Below are 22,386 nucleotides of genomic sequence, written 5' to 3'. Positions count from 1 at the left end.
GGGTTATGGGAAGAGGAGATTGGGCTTTGGGCGGTCTAGAGGAAGGAGACGCTGTATAGGTGAGCCAGACGCTGCTTAAACAGGGGTAATTAGGAGTGGGGGAAAAGAAAAGCACGGCGATAAGTTGATAATGCACAGAGAACTGCAATGAAAGGACCAACTTTCTTGAAAGTTTTTCAATAAACGTGGCGAATAAGTTTTGTAGCTCACTGTTAAAGTTGAATACCGTCCAGATCATTTGGCTGCCAATAAGTGTAGAGGGAGGAAGGTCCACAGGGAAGGCGTGTCTATGAGGACGATAGTCTTCGACCGCGTCAGACAGAGGGTAGAAAGTTCACAGTAAGTAGTAGAAGATGTGCAAGTGCAAGCACGATAAGCAAGAGTCACAGGTGACGCAAAGGAAGTGAGAGAGCAAGACAGGAGAATTGCAGGAGGCTTCGAGCTCATAGGGGCCAGAACAGTCGTGTTTGTTTGTAAAAGGCCTAGGCTTTCTCAATAAAAGTTTTTATGATCACGAAACAAATAAAATTATAATATAAGGAGAAGAAGAGAGAAGAAAGTGTGCGTAGGGGTACACAATAATAGGACTTCGTAGATAGAAAAGGTGGCTCTTTGGTTAAAAGGGGTCAATTTGTCATCAAAAAGAAAGGAGGATCAAGGACTCTTTCATATAATGGAATTAAAATAACCTTTATTTGTAGCGGCCATGTTGTCATGGAGACAAACGATTTAAAACTCAGCGCAGTTCGAGCTGCAGAATGGCCGGAGATACGCCTGAAAACAAAGTCTTCCCTTTCGAACAAGAGCATTTTTTCCACCCCCTGATTGAGGGAGTGGCTTACAGAAAAAGCCAAAATTCATTACACAACACCGCTTTGTAAGACAACCACTATACATTCGAAGTGAAAAAGATATGTTATCAAAATGCAACCTACAAGGTCAGAAAGCATTAGAACTGAGAAAAAATAAGAGTTGAATTTGAATAGAGAAGTGGACGCATCGGTGAGAATAGAGAGCCATACATTTTCATAACACTGGACAAAAACAAACGCAACGCAAAGTGTTGTTACCATGTTTCAAAATAAAAGATCCCAGAAATGGTGGTTTCATATTTATTTGAAAACAATATTTCAATTTGTATTCTTTTAAATGAGGGTAAAATAAAGCACTACTTATCCAGTTCTGAAGACGGTAGACAGTCATATATACAGTTATAAGTCGGAAAGTTTAACATACACCTTAGCAAAATACATTTAAAGCTCAGTTCTTCTTTCACCAATTCCTGACGATTTAATCCTAGTAAATATCTTCCCGCGTTCTTAGGTTCAGGTTAGGGATCACCGATTGTATTTTAAGAATGTGAAAATGTCCCAGAATAAAGTAAGAAGACATTATTTTATTTCAAGCTTTTTATTTCTTTTTCATCAAAACATTCCTGAGTGGATCAGAAGTTTACATACACTCAATTAGTATTTGGGAGCATTGCCTTAAGATTGTTTAACTTTGGGTAAAACGTTCAGGTAGCCTTCCATCAACCTCCCACATTAAGTTTGGATATGAATTTTGGCGCATTCCTCCTGACGCAGAGCGGTGTAAGCTGGAGTCAGGTTTGTAGGCCTTGTAGGTTTGTAGGCTTGCTCGCCACACTTTTTTAGTTCGTGCCACAAATGTTCTATAGGATTGAGGCAGGGCTTGTGATGGCCACGCCAATACCTTGATTTGTTGTCCTTAAGCCATTTGCCACAACTTTGGAGAGTAATGCTTGTGGTCATTGATACATTTGGAAGATCCATCTTGTGACCAGGCCTTTAACTTCCTGACTGATGTCTTGAGATGGTGTGCCTTCAATATCATCCACATAATCTTCTTCCTCGTGGATGGCATCGATTGTTGGTGAAGTCCCCAGTCCCTTCTGCAGGCAACGCACTCCCACAACAAGATGCTGCCAAACATAAGATGGCATTATGGCCAAAACGTTTACAATTTTTGTTTCATAAGACCCAGAAGGACATTTCCTCCAAAAAGTACGATTGTTTGTCTCCATGTGGCAGTTGCAACCGTAGTCTGGCTTTTTTTAATGGCGGTTTTTGCAGCAGTGGCTTCTTTCTTGCTGAGGGCAGCCTTTCAGGTTTATGTCGATATAAGGACTCGCTTTTACTGTGGATATAGATACTTTGTACCGGTTTCCTCCAGCATCGGCTTCCACAAGACTTCGCTGATGTTCTGGGATGATTTGCACTTTTCGCAAACCAAAGTAGTTCATCTTAGGAAAACAGAACGGTCTCCTTCCTGAGCAAGTATGACGGGCAACGTGGTCCCCATGCGTTGTTATACTTGCCGTACTATTCGTTTGTACAGATGAAAGCGTGGTACCTTCAGGGCGTTATGGAAATTGCTGCTCCCAAGGGATGAACCAGACCTTGTGGAGGTGTACTTTGTTTTCTGAGGTCTTGGCTGATTTCTCTTTTTGATTTCCCTATGATGTCAAGCAAAAGGCACTTATGACTGAGGTTTTGAAGGTTAGGGCCTTGAATACATCCCCAGAGGTACACTCCAATTGACTCATTATGCCAATTAGCCTATCAGAAGCTTCATTCTAAAGCATTGCAGATAATTTTCAGGAATTTTCCCAAGCTGTTTTTAACTAGGCACAGTCAGCTTAGTGGGTATGTAAACTTCTGACCCACTGGAAATTGTGACAGTGAATTCTAAAGTGAAATAATCTGTTCTGTAAATACAATTGTTGGAAACATCACTTGTGTCATGCAACAAAGTAGATGTCCTACACGACTTGCAACAACTATCATTTGTGAACAAGAAATTTGTGGAGTGGTTGAAAAACGAGTTTGAATGACTTTCCGCTTCAAATGTATACTGTAGATATGGGTCTGCGGTAGATTGCTTCCATCCAGCCCACGTCACTACGGTACACAGCCCATTCCTCATCAGACAGTCACTGCTCCATCCCAGCACGCCACACTTACACACACACGCTCCATGCTAACCCTCCTCCACCAGAACGCAATATTAGAAAAGATGTGCCTGCAATTATCCTCTGGCTTTCAACAACATTATCTTTCATCCAGTTGCATTCGATTTCCTCACTGTAGCCTACTTTAATTTAAGCAGTTTTTTTCCATACTTATAAATATATAATTTGGGGGGGTGGCCAATAGGGGGCGATAGCATTGTATATCACAATGTTTTATTGGTACATAATCATGATAGGAAAAGACTGATATTGCCCAACCCTAACACGCACAGAGAGACACACACACACATTGTTTTGAATTATTTTTGTTGTATTAATGCTATTTAATCTCTCCTCAGACTAATATTATTCTGTTTGTCCTGTGGTACCTTTGCCACTGTTCCACCCCTTGTGTGTTGCGCTGTCATGGTGTATCACACCTGTGATATACATGGAGTTTGACAGAAAGCCGATATAGTTGCCGGGCAAACATCGGAGGTAGTTCACACAGATTCGACAGCAGTCTTCTCGCCTCTCGTTGCCAGGGTTAAGTTACACACACCTCTTCCTCACCCTCTCTCCCTCCCTCCTGACAAGTTAATTCCTTCAGCATGATTCATCGGCCTAATCTTAACTTCTTGTGATGCGCTCTGCATTCCAACACACTTGCACAAAAGCCACAGCATTGTTTGGGATCAAACGCGGACATACAGCAAAGGCCCATCTAGAACAGGAGCAGATAACACAATAGTTTGAGAAGCCTTACCCAATGTGAATGAATAATACTGGATTAGAGCATTTCAACTACTCCTCCCTTGTCCCTTCACTAAGGAATATAATGCACAAAAGGTCAGGGTAAGGACTGAATAGAGATCCTATTATTACTAAATAACTAAACTCGTTGAGGTTTTAGTATTGGTTTCCTCAAAATTCCATGTTCAATTTGATATGGAAAACAGATTGTCCTATGTGAATACCTAGATATCACTTGAATACATTTTTGGGCATGTAGGTCATCGCATGCCAAAACCAGACACACCATACAGGCTCTGTTGACCTAGTGTCATGTCTCTGACTGATTAAATTATACGACATGCTATTTTATCAAATCGATTACCTAACATTTGATTGATTACGTGATTTAATTAAACCATGCAACAATTAACTCGTTAATAACCTGGGGCACCACGGAAGCATTCGTTTATATAAAGCGGCTATCTCCCGAATCCACTCTTGATGTTTTTATATCAATAGCAGTCAACTATTAATCGTCACCTTATTCAGTCTCATCTGAACGTCGTAAAATTCTTGGTCATCTTCACGAACCCTGTCTAACGAGTTGAATCCGCAATTCAAAAATTGTCTTAATTATTTATTTACTAACTACCTAAATAATCACACAGAAGTACGAATACACAGGATGGATCATACATCAATTACTAATCATGTCATAAAATAAAAAGCCCCTAGCGGAAGAAACCAATATGACGGCTGGTTACACAAAGAAAAGGGGTTGGGTTTGAATGAAAGAGTGGGAAGACTGAGGTACAAAGGAGATTGGGTCTCTATCGGACCTTGAAAAGCTATGCTGACGTAAATACAGAATCTTATGCATTCTAATAACCGCCCATGCGGAAAAGGAAAATACAAGATATATATTTATACTGAGCTGCGCTTCGATAGATGGGTCGAAGATGGAAGACTGGTTTGCCCAGCAGAGATCGCCTTTGTCCTTTGTAGAATCTGTCTGRGCGTAGTGTTGTATGGTGGATACGTTGTACCCTGTCTTCTCAGGAGATTGTCTGTCCTTTCCTAGGCCACGTACGTTTACAGCTGCAGCTGATAACTCAACTTCTAGGATGTATCAACTCTTCTTTAGTGAATAAGAGTTCAAAGTTCATACCATTTTTCCATACTCAGCTAGTGCTGTATTCTGGCTGGTCTAGTCGAAATTCATCCTTCCAGCATGGTGATTGTCACCTCCACAATGAAATTAGCCCTTTTAAACGTATGGACACCAGTCCTCACGTCATCGGGAACTAAGGTTTGACTTCCGTCAACGGCTTTTGTAGTGGGGGAGAGAAGGGYGTGTTTCATAGTTCTCAATCAATGTCTGTTCACTTGGGCGYGGCCACTGAGTGAGCATAGTTTACTTTATGAAAACAATTCTCTCATTTAGAAGCTAAAATTACATTTAATCTTTTCACAAATAGTTTCATATTTAAACATTTAAATTGCACAATAATTCCATGTGAATCTGATAACTAGAATGTGTAGACTTTCCAAGATACAATTTATGTCGTCCTATCATCAGATATGTCCAAGACACCAACTGATCGGACATCATATTTTTTAAGTACCAATGGACACTTTCAACTGGTTGGATTACAGACATATTGTACCTTTCCCCAACCTTTTGATGTCACCATACTCTCTCTATGWTAACAAAGGGATTTTCAAGAAACMATTATGTAGAGTGKAGAGAAAAGGGGGAAAGGTATTTATGGGGGTCATAAACCTCYCCCAACAGGKCAACGTCATAACACTAGTTCTGTTCCTCACCGACTGAAAATTACTTGGCAACATGTTGTCAGCAGGCATTGGTGTAGACATAATTTGCACCATGTTYAAATAAAGAAAAATAAGTCTACAGGGTATTCTTCTCATTCTGAGACAAGGGCACCTTACCAACTATTACTTTAGAGTAATCAACGTGAATGTTAGCCATGGCCACCAAAGGCTAAGTAAWGAAAGTGTTATTGTAAATTACAGTCATTCATATTGAATTACTTCAAAAGGTGAGGAAAAGAAGAACAAATTATGTCATTTGGGTGCACTACCCCTTTAAGTTTGGCTCTGCTTCCACCACAGTTCAGCTGTGTCTATGACAGCCTTGAAGGGCTCTGGTAAGTGAGAGTATGCGGTCAGTTTCTCCATTCATTGCCTCTGGGGTTTTCTGACTCAGCCGTGGTATAAATTGTGTCCGTTTGGAAGGGAAACAGGTTCCCTCTACTCTCTGTGCCACCTCTCAATTCTGCCCCAGAACAATGGACTGTGCTCATACCAAACCCCTCTCTCTCCTTCTGTGCTTTCCTTCCTTGAGCGCTCTCTCCTATAAGCGCTCTCTCACTCCTTCTGTGCTCTCCTGTGAGCGCTCTCGCCGCCCTTCTGTGCTTTCCCTCAGTGAGCTCTCTCTCCTTCTGCGCTCCCCTTTCTTCGAGCGAGCCCTCTCTCCTTTTGTGCTCACCTATGAGCTCGAGCTCCTTCAATGGTCTCCTTCTGCTCTCTCACTCTCCTTCTGTGCTCTCCTTCTGCGAGCTCTCTCCTTCTGTGCTCTCCTCCTGCGAGCTCCCTCTCTCCTTCTGTGCTCTCCTGTGCTCTCCTCCTGCGAGCTCTCTCTCTCCTTCTGTGCTCTGCCTACCTGCGAGCTCCCTCTGCCTTTGTGGCTCTCTCTCGCTGTGCGCTCTCCTTTCTGCAAGCTCTCTCTAGGCATACGGGCTAAAGAAAGAGCAATATGATAGTATAGAAAACAGTATAAACACTACAGTCAAAAAGTTTGGGGTCACTTAGAAATGTCCTTTGTTTTGAAAGAAAAGCTCATTTTTTGTCATTTAAAATAACATCAAAATTTTTTTAAAAGGCCAGCATCCCGGAGTCGCCTCTTCACTGTTGACGTCTATTTTGTATCTCTGACAGAGTAGAGATATTCTTCCAATTTGTATTCTCTTTTGAGCAATTTAGTTAATTCTGTGTTTTTGTTACATTTTTCAAATTTGTCAAATAGGTTGTCAATTTGGTTCTGGTTGTTTTTGTTTTTTTTAATTGTGTGTTCTAGGGAGCTGAGTTYTCTTGCATACTTTTTTGGTTTAAAAGTAAAGTCTTCTGATGGAATTATTCCATAGCGACTTTCAAAGTGATCTTCCCAAATGTTGCCATTTTAAATGGCTAGGTCCTTTCTCTATTTTCCATTTACACCATTTCATTTCTCCCAGAACTGGTTTCCATCAATGGAGTCTTCAAACCTCTGAAAGAGTGTTCTCAAAATTCTTACATCATAGGTTTTGTTTGTATTCTTTCAATGTGTCACAATATTGTTGCCGAACGTCTCACTTGTAGCTGGTGATGTTTTCTATTTGACAAAGATCTAAATACATGCACTAACGCCTTTCCATTATTGTTCACTACCTGGTCAGGGCTATTTCTATCACTAGGGATGGGAATCGGGTATAAGGAGGAATGTCCGAATATACAGTATGTCTATTACCCTCAGGGTTTACACATTCAGGTTCAGAACCTGTTCTAGCATTAAAATCCCCATACACAAGCACATTTCCCTCCGGCTTCAAAACTGGTTGGTCTCTCTTTGGCGAATATCATCAGGGAGAAGCATACGCCACAACTATATATAAATAATTGTCACTAAGGATTGTTCCTTTGTTGAGTTAACCAAATGTGGGTGTTACCCTTTTTGATTGGGCTACGTGAAAGGTCCTGTTTACACCATAAGATAATTCCTCCCGAGTCCGTGCCCCGTTTGATGTTTTTATGTTTTAATGATGGAAATAGAATTTCCCTTTAGCCTGAAGGACATCGAGTATCTATAATCACCAAGAAATGATTCTAGAAGTATTAGCCACCCTTTGCCTTGATGATAGTTTTGCACACTCCTGGCATTTTCTCAACCAGCTTCACTTGGAATCCATTTCAATTAACATGTGTGCCTTGTTAAAAGTTCAATTGTGGAATTTCATTCCTCAACGCGTTTGAGCCAATCAGTTGTGTTGTGACAAGGTAGGGGTGGTATACAGAAGATAGCCCTATTTGGTAAAAGACCATGTCCATATTATGGCAAGAACAGCTCAAATAAGCAAAGAGAAACTACAGTCCAACGTTACTTTAAGACATGGTCAGTCAATACGGAACATTTCAAAAACTTTGAAAGTTTCTTCAAGTGCAGTCGCAAAAACCATCAAGCGCTATGATGAAACCTGCTCTCATGAGGACCGCCACAGGAAAGGAAGACCCAGAGTTACCTCTGCTGCAGAATGTGACGACCCTCCCACTCTGTCTGTCGTATTCTTTCTCTTTGCTCTTGTTTTCCTTATTAGGATGTCGGTGGGCGGAGCCGGGAGGGTCGTCACAGGAGGATATGTTAATTAGAGTTACCAGCCTCAGAAAGTGCAGCCCAAATAAATGCTTCAGAGATCAAGTAACAGACACATCTCAACATCAACAGTTCAGAGACTGAGTGAATCTGGCCTTCATGGTCAAATTGCTGCAAAGAAACCACTACTAAAGGACACCAATAATAAGAAGAGACTTGCTTGAGCCAAGAAACACGAGAAATGGATATTAGACTGGTGGAAATCTGTCCTTTGGTCTGATGAATCCAAACATGAGATTTTCGATTCCAACCGCCGTGTCTTTGTGAGACGCAGAGTAGGTGAACGGATGATTTCCGCATGTGTGGTTCCAATCGTGAAGCATGGAAGTGGTGGTGTGATGGTGCTTTGCTGCGCTTAGTGGAACCATCATTTGTTTTTCAACAGGACAATGACCCAACACACCTCCAGGCTGTGTAAGGGCTATTTGACCAAGGAGGAGAGTGATGGAGTGCTGTATCAGATGACCTGGCCTCCACAATTACCCAACCTCAACCCAATTAGGATTGATTGGGATGAGTTGGACCGCCGAGTGAAGGTCCAAGCAGCCAACAAGGGCTCAGCATATGTGGGAACTTCAAGACTGTTGGAAAAGCATTCCAGCTGAAGTTAATGGAGAGAATATGCCAAAAGGTGTGCAAAGCTGTCATCAAGGCAAAGGGTGGCTACTTTGAAGAATCCAAAATATTTTTTTTATCTGTTTAACACTTTTATGGTTACTACTTGATTCCATATGTGTTATTTAACAGTTTTGATGTCTTCACTAATATTCTACAAATGAAGAAATTAGTAAAAAGAAATAACCATTGAATGAGTAGGTGTCCAAACTTTTTACTGGTACTGTAAGTATTAAGACCCTTTACTCAGTATTTTGTTGAAAGCGATTGGCAGCGATTAAAGCCTCATGTCTTCTTGGATATGACGTTACAAGCTTTGCACACCAGTATTTGGGGGAGTTTCTCACATTCTTCTTAGCAGATCCTCTCAAGCTCCGTCAGGTTGGACGGGGCGTCAATGCACAGCTATTTTCAGGTCTCTTCAGAGATGTTAGATTGGGTTCAAGTCCGAGCTCTGGCTGGGACAGTCAGAGACCTGTCCCAAAGCCACTCTGGCATTGTCGTGTGTGTGCTTAGAGTCGCTGTCCTGTTGGAAAGTGAACCTTCGACCTAGTCTGAGGTCCTGAGTGCTCTGGAGCAGGTTTTCATCAAGGATCTCTCTGTACTTTGCTCCGTTCATCTTTCCCTCGATCCCGACTAGTCTCCCAGTCCCTGCCGCTGAAAAACGTCCCCAAAGCATGATGCTGCCACCACCATGATTCACCGTAGGGATGGTGCCAGGTTTACTCCAGACGGGACGCTTGGCATTCAGGCCAAAGAGTCCAATCTTGGTTTCATCAGACCAGAGAATGTTGTTTCTCATGGTCAGAGTCTTTAGGTGCCATTTGGCAAACTTCAAGCGGGCTGTCATGTGGCTTTTACAGAGGAGTGGCTTCCGTCTGGCCATTCTACCATAAAGGCCTGATTGGTGGAGTGCTGCAGAGATGGTTGTCCCATCTCCACAGAGGTCACCTCCCTGACCAAGGCCCTTCTCCCCCAATTGCTCAGTTTGGCCAGATCTAGGAAGAGTCTAGGTGGTTCCAAACTTCTTCCATTTAAGAATGATGGAGGCCACTGTGTTCTTGGGGACCTTCAATGCTGCAGAAATGTTTTGGTACCCTTCCCCAGATCTGTGCCTCGACACAATCCTGTCTCGGAGCTCTACGGACAATTCCTTCGACCTCATGGCATGTTTTCTCTGTCATTATGGGGTGCTGTGTGTAGATTGCTGTAGATTTTTATTTATTTAATCCATTTTAGAATAAGGCTGTAACGTAACAAAATGTGGAAAGTCAAGGGGTCTGAATACTTTCCGAAGGCACTGTATATCTATATATTATTTGGTTAGAGTAAAGTACATAGGAAAATATATACACAAATATATAACAGGACAATCCAAATGTGTGTGTGTGAGAAACCCCCCCAAAAAACTACAGAATCTTATTTTTTATTTTAGATAATAAAATAGAAAAGGTGTGTGTGTGTGTGGAATAATATATTTTTTAAAGGTTGTGGTGTGTGTGTGTGCGTGTGTGTGTGTGTGTGTTGTGTGTTGTGTGTGTGTGTGTGTGTTGTGTGTGTGTGGTGTGTGTGTGTGTGTGTGTGTGTGTGTGCTGTGTGAAATACATAAACACAAAATAAAATACAAAGGGTTGTGTGTGTGTGTGTGGGTGTGCGTGTGTGGTTTTCCAGCAGTTGATGTGTCAGAGGATATATTAAGTATGGTATGTCTCTGTTATTGTGGGGGTGCATCAACCCACACCACAATACTTAGACTAGAGTACATGTTGTGCTTGTGTGTGTTTCAACAAAGAGCATCTTCAGTAGCAGGAAAGAAAATTATATGAATAGTAAACAATAAATTATAACATATGTGACAAGTGTTGACTAAATCTACATGTCATTTAGTTTTATAGAATTAATGTTTTCTGATAAGGTCCAATACATTGGCTTTTGTCTACTCTAAGGAGTTTGCACATAAGCTCAGCAGTTGACGCCCTCTCCGATGGCTGAAGGATCGATATGTCTCCTTACCGGAGTTATCCACTATTATTCTTATGACGACAACAAATCGAACACCAGATGGGAAGTTACAACCTCAATTCAGGCTTCAACTTCGACTCATCTGCCCTGGGCTTCTTTGTGTACCTACGACCCATCTACAGGCTACCCAAGACGAAACGCAGGAGAGGGCATCCTGATGAAACTAAGGCAAAGGGAAACCCTTCGCCTTAGGGGAGGAGGATTATGTATTTTCATCAACAAAATATGTTGTTCAGTGTTGACCCATTGTTCACCTGTCTTGGAATACCTGATGGTCAAATCACAAACCTTCTAAATCCGGAAAGTTATCTGTTATCGTGCCTGCTGTATATACAGTATTCCACCTCAGGACAACAACAAAGGTGGCACTTACATTTTCTGAGGCTATAAACAAACAGGAAACCATGCACCAGAGGTAGCTTTTCTTGTTTCCATTGATTTTAATTCCTTCATCACTAAGACAGGTGATGCCCAACTTCTGTTAACACTTCTCTTTCGCCACTAGGGGCGATATAGACCTAGACCATTGTTACCAACCCACAAGCAAGCATACAAGGCCCTCCTTGTCCCCCTTCAGCAAACAGATCATAACTATTCTCCTGCTTACTGTTTGCAAACAGAAGCTCAAACAGGAAGTACTCGTGACGCGCTCCGTAGAGAAATGGTCCACCGAAGCGGAGCTATGATGCAGGACTGCTTTGCTAGCACTGACTGGAATATATTCTGAGACTCCACAATAGCATCAACGAGCTAACCACCTCTGTCACCGGCTTCATTAGGAATGCATCGCCGACGTTGTCCCCACAGTGAGGGTTCGATACTTCCCCAATCAAAAGCCCTCGATTAACAAAGAGGTACATGCTAAGCTAAAGGACAGAGCTACCGCAACACAGGGCTATCGCAGCCAACCCCGAGGCTACGGCTTAGGAACGTGACAAAAAGTCCAGTACAACATCGCAAAGCCATCAAACAGGCAAAAGGATGATATAGGGCTCCCGAGTGGCGCAGTGGCTAAGGCACTGCATCGAGTGCTAGCTGTGCCACTAGAGATTCTAAGTTTGAGTCCAGGCTCTGTCGCAGTCGCCGCGACAGGAGACCCATGGGGCGGCCACAATTTGCCCAGCGTCGTCCGGGTTTAGGGGAGGGTTTGGCCGGCAGGGATGTCATTGTCCCATCGCGCACTAGCGACTCCTGTGGCAGGCCGGGGAGTGATGCTGACACATAGGTCGCCAAGTGTACGATTTTCCTCCAACACATTAGTGCGGCTGGTTTCCGGGTTAAGTGGCATTGTGTCAAGAAGCAGTGCGGGCTTGGTTGGGTTTCGGAGGATGCACGGCTCTCGACCTTTGCCTCTCCCGAGTTCGTACAGGAGTTGCAGCCATGAGACAATTGGATACCACGAAATTGGGGAGAAAAGGGGGTAAATAAGTATGAAGAATACAATTGAACAAAGCTCAATAAAAAGATATTCTCCAAACGATTTGAGGGGTGAAAGCTCGCTGCTATATATGGCCAGTTAGGCAATACATCCCTTGTAAAGCAGATTAAACGTTCTTAATTTTAAGAAATTATTTGGCCACTTTAGTTGTGATACAAACCTTATTAAAACATAGAGGCCTATGGGCTAGGCTACATTGGGGTGTCACGGTAATTATTAGAAAAAGTCGCCAAAAAAAAGGCATTGTTTCTTATGCTGGGCATCATTCACAAGTGATAATATATAATTCACAAGTGATAGGCTAATATTGTCACCCATCAGACTATTCTTGATTTAATCTTGTCTTTACATATACTAAATAAAATGTGTTCAATTTGTTTTGATTTAGAATGGACCATTATCATGCACCTGTATCGAAACAGGAGCAGGGGGAAAAAATACATGTCATCTATGCACTTACATTTAACATTTACATCATTTAGCAGACGCTCTTATCCAGAGCGACTTACTTAAATAGCGAATGGAGGACAGTTCTCCCCGTGGTTTATTTCATGCCAGCCAGGTAGGCTATAGTTCTCTTGTAAATATGTGCTTAATATTAGGAAATTTATAAATATTACAATATAAATATTGTAGTCCTAGCCTATAGAAAGCTGATCCTCTTTTTACTAGAGGCCATCACTCTGTTTTCTCCCGCAATTGCATAGCCTATTGAAATGTTGCGCAACATGAGCTCATGGACTCTCATGAAGTGTTTGATTAGATTTGAGTACATTTGCATTGATGTCAGAGTGATTAGAAGGACAAGAGTGCTGAGTACCAGGTAGTTAGCAAGTTTGGTAGGCTACTAATGACCATCAGCAGCATCAGAGCTTGGAGAAGCATAATTACCGTGATTAAATGATCACGTGGTATTTGACTGCCTTCATGACTCATGACCACCGGTGTGGTGGTAATACGGTCACCGCAACAGCCCTAGTAACAACACCTCTGCCATGCTGACCCTCAACATGGGCTTGCCCTGGGGTGTGCTTAGCCCTGTCCTGTACTCCCTGTTTACCCACGACTGTGTGGCCACACACGACTCCAACTCCATCATCAAGGTTGCTGATGACGCGGTGGTGGTATGCCTGATCACAATCGATGAGACAGCCTACAAGGAGGAGGTCAATGACCTCTCTGTCAACGTCAGCAAGACCAAGGGGCTGATCATGKACTACAGGGAACAGTGGGGGTGTACACCCCCATSCACAGGGCTGCAGTGGAGAGGGTCAAGAGCTTCAAGTTCCTCTGTGTCCACATCACTGAGGACCTAACATGGTCCACTCACACCAGCACAGTCGTGGAGAAGGCAAAGCAGTGCCTCTTCTCCCTCAGGAGGCTGACACGATTTGAAATGGCCCCTCGGATCCTCAGGAACTTTTACAGCTGCACCATTGACAGCATCCTCGAGACTGGTTGTAACACCGTCTGGATTGGCAACTGCACCGCCCTCGACCGGAAGGCCCAACAGAGGGTGATTCGAACGACCCAGCACATCACTGGGGTGATCTCCCAGTCATCCAGGACGTACATGCCAGATGATATTTGAGAAAGGCCTAAAAAATTGCCAAAGACTCCAGCCACTTGAGACATGGACAGTTCTCCATGCTCCCGTCCGGCAGGCGGTACCAGTGCATCAAGGCACAGACCAACAGATTTTATCCCCTGGCCACAAGACTTAAATGGCTAACAACKACTGATCTCCCTCTCCCACAGCCTAGCCCCACTTACTATGCCCATCCACAGGTCTCTACCCATTTAGACACACACACATTCACTGTCACGCACATACTCACACACACATTCACTGACGCTTTTCAGACCTGTTTCTATGTATATCCTGCTACCAGTCACTTTTATGTATAAACCTACCTCAACCACCCCAGTCTCCCTGCACATTGAATAAGGTACTGGCTCTGACATGTATATACTTGCATTCTTGTGTTTGAGTTTCTTACGTGTTTATTATATTCTTGATTATTATCTATATCATTCTTATCACTACATTGTTGGGGAAGAGCTCTCAAGGTAAGAATTTTACACCTGTTGTGTCCTGTGCATGCCGCAAATAAACTTTTATATATGTTACGGTGTGGAGGATTGGAAGTTTGCGTCCCGGTTGGAACAGAATTTCCACTTGTGTCACACGTGTGTGTGTGTGTGTGTGTGTGTGTGTGTGCAAATGTCTGTGCATAATTGAGGGTCACCACTCACCACTCTCAGCAGCCTCCTCTGCTCCTTGAAGGTGGCGCAGCAGCCCAGCACTCCCGTCACCATGACGATGGCCCCGGCTAGGATCAGGATGTAGGCGGAGGCGGCGTAGGTCGCGGAGGACAGCAGGCTGATGTAGTCGCTCTTCTCCACCAGCGTCCAGATGCCCACCGCCATCACCACGCCCCCTGCCAGCTGGGAGGACAAAGATWTCACATTGTAGAACTGCATAAGTGTTRCTCTCCACTTTCTGGAGGACCRAGTTATGAAATCAGTGSAATCAAAATTCTGCCGTTTGATTGCAAATATGCAGACGGAGTCGAAAAGAGAACACACAAGACTGTTGTATAAAACACCTGTCTCCGGATTATATCTTCAAACTAAAGGGCAACCATGGCATCCGTGACAGAGCGGGAGAAGTGTCCATCCATGTATACAGGTTAAGTATTGTTTTCATTTCAAGTTAAAGTGTACTATTACCTAGCTAGCTAAAGTTAGCTGGCTGGCTCACTAGCTAAAGTTACGAATTATATAACTACACAGATCATGCACGTATCTCAGAGCCATTTGTATTGTAGTTATAGCTAACATTTTAACCTGGTTGGTTAGCTACTCAGTTCATGCAGGTAGTAACTGTTATGAGTTGGGATGTGTTTCATGTCTAAACAAAAAAGACTCCACTATGCAAGTAACCATTTTATTACAATAGAATGTTCATGATGTCACTGTGACAACTGCCGATAGAGTGACTGGTAAATTCGCTCTGGCTATCTACTTTGATTTCAGAGCACTCTCTTCTGTGTGCCAGAGCGCAGAATAACTGACGAATTTACAACGATCAACATCCATTGAATATGGCCAGTGTCATAAACGTTGGCCAAAAAAGCGTAAATAAATTTTGCCAGCAGCACAGTTGCAAGTCACCAATGCTCTGGATAACATAAAAACAGCTAACCAGCTCTGCTAGGGTGAGTAAAATGGTCAGGTGAGCTGTTCTCTCATTTGTGTTGGAAGTAGCTAGCAACTATCCCACATCAGCCAGTTAGCTTGGGTGCCTGACTGCTTTCGTTAGTTCAGAATGCTCGGATCAATCCAGGCCTCCAGCCAGATGTGAATCCTAAAAGAAGATGTTGGGACTAGGCTTTAGAGCAGGGTGTCAAAGTCAAATGGACGCAGGGCAATAAAAAATTAGTCTAAGCGCGGACCGGACTGTTCGAATGTTCATTGAAAAAATTTTAAATGACGCATATTAGTCTAGGAACCTAATTGAACCTACTGAAAACCTAACAAACATATTCCAATATGATCAGATAAATAAAGCATATTTTCTTTATGGCTCTCTCAGTAATCTTTAATTTTCAAACAACAAAAGCAAATTTCCTTTATATAAAAACTCCCATAACATTGAACATTAAATTGAACAGAAACCGTGTTTCAATGCACCATTCAGTAGCCTATATTTTCTATTTTGCAAAAGTGGGCTAAATTACTTCAAAGAAAAAAACAATAATAGCAATTTTCTATCATCCACTCAACTGAAATATTTTTTAAAATATAATTGATTGAAATACCAATAAAATAAAGTGCAAAATCTATTAATCACAAAAACAACACTTTGTTTAAGGGAAGTAACATGCAGTGAAAACAAAATATAAACTTTAACTTTTAAACTTAACTGAGGTAAAACTCTAAATATGTGATTGCACAGTAATGTTCACTTGTTTGTTTGAGGTGAGTGTGATACTTGTGGTGTCCCATCTTTTCCACAAGTTCATCACATGTTCGGGGTAAGGCTCTAAGCTGAGAAAATCCTCAAATTGAGTGGAGTGTTCAGCAGTAAGTCGACTTTCTGTGTGATGTTTTGTTCAGGTTCCTCAAAAACAGTTGTTCACACAGGTATGTGCTGCCAAACATAGACAACGTTTGAGCAGCTGGATGCGCAGCTGGGGCATTGTGTCGGGAGGAAACGGGCGAACTCCCGCGCACCCACTGCCGCATATTTGCCCTCAGTGCATCATTGCATTTGGAGGTCAATCAATCCATTTGGAGGTTGTGGTGTGAGCTTTCCACGTCAACAGCAAATGGCTTACGAGCAGTCCAACCTGCTTTTTTGTGCTTCAAGTCAGCAAATCGGCGTCGAAAGTCAGCGGCAAGCATACTATTTTATCAGCCACTGTGCGCTCGGGAACGCCTGTGTAGAGAGCTTCTCTTTCATGGTCTGGCAGCTGGGAAAGTGGCTCAAATTTTCTTTCCGCATCTGCGTCTCCACAGAGTCAGTTTGTTTTAAATGCCTTCCACTGATACTTGTACATATCAGAGATGACATGGATCCCGACCCTGCAGCTGCAAGTTCATTGCATCAGATGATCCTAATGTCACACAAAAAGCCATTCACACAGAAAACATTTCGTCTCGGAGTTGTGTTGTGTCTTTCCCTTTGCTGTCCAAAAAGACAAAATCTCTCACGAGCTCGAAACTCTTTGAAGCACCTTTCCTGGCTTAGCCATCGCACCTCTGTTGATAAGGCAAATCACCATGCTCCGTTTCTAACTCCGTCAGAAATGCCTTTAAACTGGCGGTGATTCAAACCTTTGGCTCTGATAAAGTTAACTGTGCGCGTGATGATGCTCATTACATGCTCCTATTTCAAGGCTTTACCGCACAACGCTTCCTGGTGTATGATACAATGATAAGCTGTCCAGCTCACCTGTCGCCGTTTTCCTCTTTTCATCTTTTCCCGTATCTTCGCCACCAGTCCGCTCCTGTGTCCACACATCCATGGCTCCGTCGGTTGTCAAACCCACGAGTTTTTCCCAAGGCCAGCTCCATCTCATTTACACATCTTGAACCCTCTTCATACAAATCATGCCCCTAGTTGTGCCATGCATAGGACGTAAAGCCAAAAACTCTCTGTCACGCTTAGGCTGGAGTCCACTCCGCGTGATAATTGACAACTGGGCAATGTCAGAAATGTCGTGCTTCTCATCCACAGCCAAGGAATATGCAATGAAATCTTTTCCCTTTTTCACAAGCTGCTCTTTTAGATTGTGGACAACTGGTCTACTCTCTCGGCAATGGTGTTTCTGCTCAGACTCACATTTATAAAAGAGTTGCCTTTTTTTCTGGGCAAACTTCTCTCACAACACTTTAATCATGCAGTTTTGATGAAATCCCCTCCGTAAATGGCCGGGCCTATATTATGCAGATCTTCTTCTGCCAAAATAAAACTGGCCTTGACAGCAGCCTGGCCTTGTGATTTGGCTTTTTTGAACAGAGCCTGTCGAGATTTGAGCACTCGTTTTATAATTCCTCTGCCTTCTTGTAGCCTTGTTCCATGTCCATATTCTTGTTTTTGTCCGCGTGTTTCGTTTCATAATGTCGTCTCCATATTATCTCTTTCAGTACCGCCACACTTTCTTCCCACAGAAGACACACAGGTTTCCAGCTACCTCCGTGAACATATACTCCGACTCACCCATTTTGAAACCCGTTCTCAGGTGTCCCACCTTCCGTTTTGCCATTTTTGATGGGTATCTGAACAGTTAATTTTACTGTGATGCTGGACGACTGCTGTGCATATAATATTTGAAAAAGACAGCCTACTGCTCGGTGCGTCACCGTTGCATTGTGGAAATGTAGTATTGGTGCGTGTAAAAGATCTGCGGGCTGCCGGCTTGCTCGTCTGCGGGCCGGTTCTTAATAAATAAATCAAGATCATCCACGGGCCGTAAAAAAACCTTCTCGCGGCGGATGTGGCCCGCGGGCCTTGACTCTGACATATGTGCTTTAGAGGTGTGAACGATGGTGAATAGGTGTTGACAAAGTGCTTTCCAGTAGGGTACCTAAACATTCAAGGCCATTTTCGCAATACATTTGCTGAAAGATCTAAATCCTGTTTTTGCTTAGTCATTAAGGGTGTTGTATGTAGATTGATGAGGGAATTGTTTTTATTTATACATTTTAGAATAAGCCTTAACATAACAAAAAGTGGAAAAGGGGTCGGATACATTCCGAATGCAATGTATGCTAGCATGGAGGTTTAAAAACCGACAGCCGCATTTGCATATTAGCCAATACATATGACATAGCCTACACATATGCATACCTTGCAATAAAAATATCTCTAAAAACTGTTGTACAATGGCTCCGCAATAAGATAACCAGAGTTTGTGTTCTAAACCAGAGGAGTCCTAAATAGCAGCTGGTCAATACCATGGTTGGCATTGCATGATGTCGGATGCATTGGAATATAAGCAATAGAGAATGATAAAGAGCTGTAGGATATTTGAAAAAGGAGTTGAGAAAACTAATGTTTAGTTTCAAATACTAAAATGTTCAGTATGTTTACATGCACACTAATAATTGATATTAATATGATTATGGCATTAGTCATGTAGACACCTTACTCTGCTTATCTTAAATCACATAAGGTCATAATCGAAGTAAGCATATGCTGATTAAAACCAGTTTTTCTGAGCAATCTTTTGAATTATTAGGACATGTAAACACCTAAATCAGAGTTACAGTGGCTTGTGAAAGTATTCACCCCCTTGGCATTTTTCCTATTTTGTGCCTTCCAACTTGGAATTTTTTGGGGGTTTGTATTATTTGATTTACACAACATGCCTACCAACATGCCTACCCCCCCGCCCCAAAGTCAATACTTTGTAGAGCCACCTTTTGCAGCATTTACAGCTGCAAGTGTCTTGGGGTGTCTCTATAAGCTTAGCAAATCTAGCCACCGGGATTTTTGCCCATTCTTCAAGGCAAAACTGCTCCAGCTCCTTCAAGTTGGATGGGTTCCGCTGGTGTACAGCAATCTTTAAGTCATACCACAGATTCTCAAATGGATTGAGGTCTGGGCTTTGACTAGGCCATTCCAATACATTTAAATGTTCACCCTTAAACCACTCGAATGTGCTTCTGAAGTATTCTTAGGGTCATTGTCCTGCTGGAAGGTGAACCTCCGTCCTCAGGCTCAAATCTCTGGAAGACAGAAACAGGTTTCCCTCAAGAATTTCACTGTATTTAGCACCATCAATCATTCCTTCAATTCGGACTAGTTTCCCAGTCCCTGCCGATGAAAAACATACCCACAGCAGGATGCTGCCACCACCATGCTTCACTGTGGGGATGGGGTTCTCGGGGTGATGAGAGGTGTTGGGTTTGCGCCAGACATAGTGTTTTCCTTGATGGCCAAAAAGCAAAATTTTTATCTCATCTAACCAGAGTACCTTCTTCTATATGTTTGGGTAGTGTCCCACATGCCTTTTGGCAAACACCAAATGTGTTTGCTTATTTTTTTCTTTAAGCAATGGCTTTTTTTGGACACTCTTCCGTAAAGCCCAGCTCTTTGGAATGTACAGCTTAAAGTGGTCCTATGGACAGATACTCCAATCTCTGCTGTGGAGCTTTGCAGCTCCTTCAGGGTCATCTTTGGTCTCTTTGTTGCGCCTCTGATTAATGTCCTCCCTGCCTGGTCCGTGAGTTTTGGTGGGCAGGCATCTCTCGGCAGGTTTGTTGTGGTGCCATATTCTTTCCATTTTTTTTATAATGGATTTAACGGTGCACCATGGGATGTTCAATGTTTCTGATATTTTTTTATAACACAACTCTGATCTGTACTTCTCCACAACTTTGTCCCTAACCTGTTTGGAGCTCTTTGGTCTTCATGGTGCCGCTTGCTTGGTGGTGTTGCAGACTCTAGGGCCTTTCAGTACAGGTGTATCCGTTATACTGTGTTTATCACAGTAGAACTGGTGAGGTTAATGTGTACAATCGTGGCCAAAGGTTTTGAGAATGACAAATATTAATTTCCTCTATTTACTGCTTCAGTGTCTTTAGATATTTTTGTCAGATGTTACTATGGAATACTGAAGTATAATTACAAGCATTTCATAAGTGTCAAAGGCTTTNACCTTGCAATAAAATATTCTCTAAAAACTGTTGTACAATGGGCTCCGCAATAAGATAACCAGAGTTTGGTTTCTAAACCAGAGGAGTCCTCAAATAGCAGCTGGTCAATACCATGGTTGGCATTGCATGATGTCGGATGCATTGGAATATAAGCAATAGAGAATGATAAAGAGCCTGTAGGATTATTGAAAAAGGAGTTGAGAAACTAATGTTTGAGTTTCAAATACTAAAATGTTCAGTATGTTTACATGCACACTAATWATTTGATATTAAWCTGATTATGGCATTAGTCATGTAGACACCTTACTCTGCTTATCTTAAATCACATAAGGTCATAATCGAAGTAAGCATATGCTGATTAAAACCAGTTTATCTGAGCAATCTTTTGAATTATTAGGACATGTAAACACCTAAATCAGAGTTACAATGGCTTGTGAAAGTATTCACCCCCTTGGTATTTTTCCTATTTTGTGCCTTTACAACCTGGAATTTTTTGGGGGGTTTGTATCATTTGATTTACACAACATGCCTACCAACATGAGAGGTGTTGGGTTTGCGCCAGACATTTTCCTTGATGGCCAAAAAGCTCAATTTTAATCTCATCTAACCAGAGTACCTTCTTCCATATGTTTGGGGAGTCTCCAACATGCCTTTTGGCAAACACCAAATGTGTTTGCTTATTTTTTTCTTTAAGCAATGGCTTTTTTTGGCCACTCTTCCGTAAAGCCCAGCTCTTTGGAACGTACGGCTTAAAGTGGTCCTATGGACAAATACTCCAATCTCTGCTGTGGAGCTTTGCAGCTCCTTCAGGGTTATCTTTGGTCTCTTTGTTGCCTCTCTGATTAATGTCCTCCCTGCCTGGTCCGTGAGTTTTGGTGGGCGGCCATCTCTTGGCAGGTTTGTTGTGGTGCCATATTCTTTCCATTTTTTAATAATGGATTTAACGGTGCTCCATGGGATGTTCAATGTTTTGGAATTTTTTTTACAACCCAACCCTGATCTGTACTTCTCCACAACTTTGTCCCTAACCTGTTTGGAGAGCTCCTTGGTCTTCATGGTGTCGCCCCTTGCTTTGTGGTGTTGCAGACTCTGCCTTTCAGTACAGGTGTATCCGTTATACTGGGTTTATCAAAGTAGGACTGGTGAGGTTAATGTGTACAATCGTGGCCAAAGGTTTTGAGAATGACACAAATATTAATTTCCACAAAGTTTGCTGCTTCAGTGTCTTTAGATATTTTTGTCAGATGTTACTATGGAATACTGAAGTATAATTACAAGCATTTCATAAGTGTCAAATAATATTGTGCCTTCACAGAACAGCCAATGCACTAAAAGATATCGGTGACGAGGAACTATCAAGTCCTGCGCGAGAGCAACTTCTCAAAGACTCCGAGCAATCAATTATCTTCTATTGGAGGATCCAAATGTTGTGACGAAACAAACTGCTCTTTCCCGACAAACTGTTGAGTGCAAGCACCTTTGGCCAGTACAGATTGGCTGCTGAGGGGAGAAGTAAAGTAGAAACTCAGCTATAAAACTAAGACTCGAGGGATATCTGCAGAAGAAGGCATCATGAGCTATCTGAGTGTGGTGAAGTCCATAGGCCGGAGAGAATGGAGGAATGAGATACGCTCCAGACTGGGGTAATCCATTGGAAGGAAACGGTGTGCAGAGGAATAGCCATCAAGGAGGGGAGGTGATGGGGAGAAAGTGTGGAGCAACAAAATAGACACAGCACAGTGGACTGGAACAACTACTTTTACCCAACAGTAGAATATATTTATGTTAGCAACAATGATATGGGCCTTCTAATCACTACAGGGATTTGGCCAATACTATACGTGAAGAGATGTCAATTGCAGCGTGGCCAGAGTTGCGCACTTGCCAAAACTACAAGAGGTCTTTAAAAACGAATTGGGTCAGACACATGCATAATATTGACATTTTCAAACTTTGATCTATGACTCAAAAGTGTGTACTCTGTCACATCTCTGTCTAATAAAAGCC

At 42.5% G+C, this 22,386-nt stretch overlaps 1 protein-coding gene across 1 annotated transcript in view; it reads right to left on the bottom strand.

The window, feature by feature from the left end:
- Positions 1 to 22,386, bottom strand: part of LOC111969197 (CD151 antigen-like) — a 53,398-nt gene that overhangs the window by 13,242 nt on the left and 17,770 nt on the right. The window contains exon 2 of the mRNA XM_023995146.2: positions 14,467 to 14,658. Coding sequence (XP_023850914.1) covers positions 14,467 to 14,658 — 192 coding nt within the window. The remainder of the gene's footprint in view (positions 1 to 14,466; positions 14,659 to 22,386) is intronic.

This window comes from Salvelinus sp. IW2-2015, linkage group LG10 (genome assembly GCF_002910315.2).
Source record: "Salvelinus sp. IW2-2015 linkage group LG10, ASM291031v2, whole genome shotgun sequence".
Lineage (NCBI taxonomy): Eukaryota > Metazoa > Chordata > Actinopteri > Salmoniformes > Salmonidae > Salvelinus > Salvelinus sp. IW2-2015.
The sequence above is the reverse complement of the archived record's forward strand: the minus strand, read 5'-3'. Positions and strand labels throughout refer to the sequence as shown.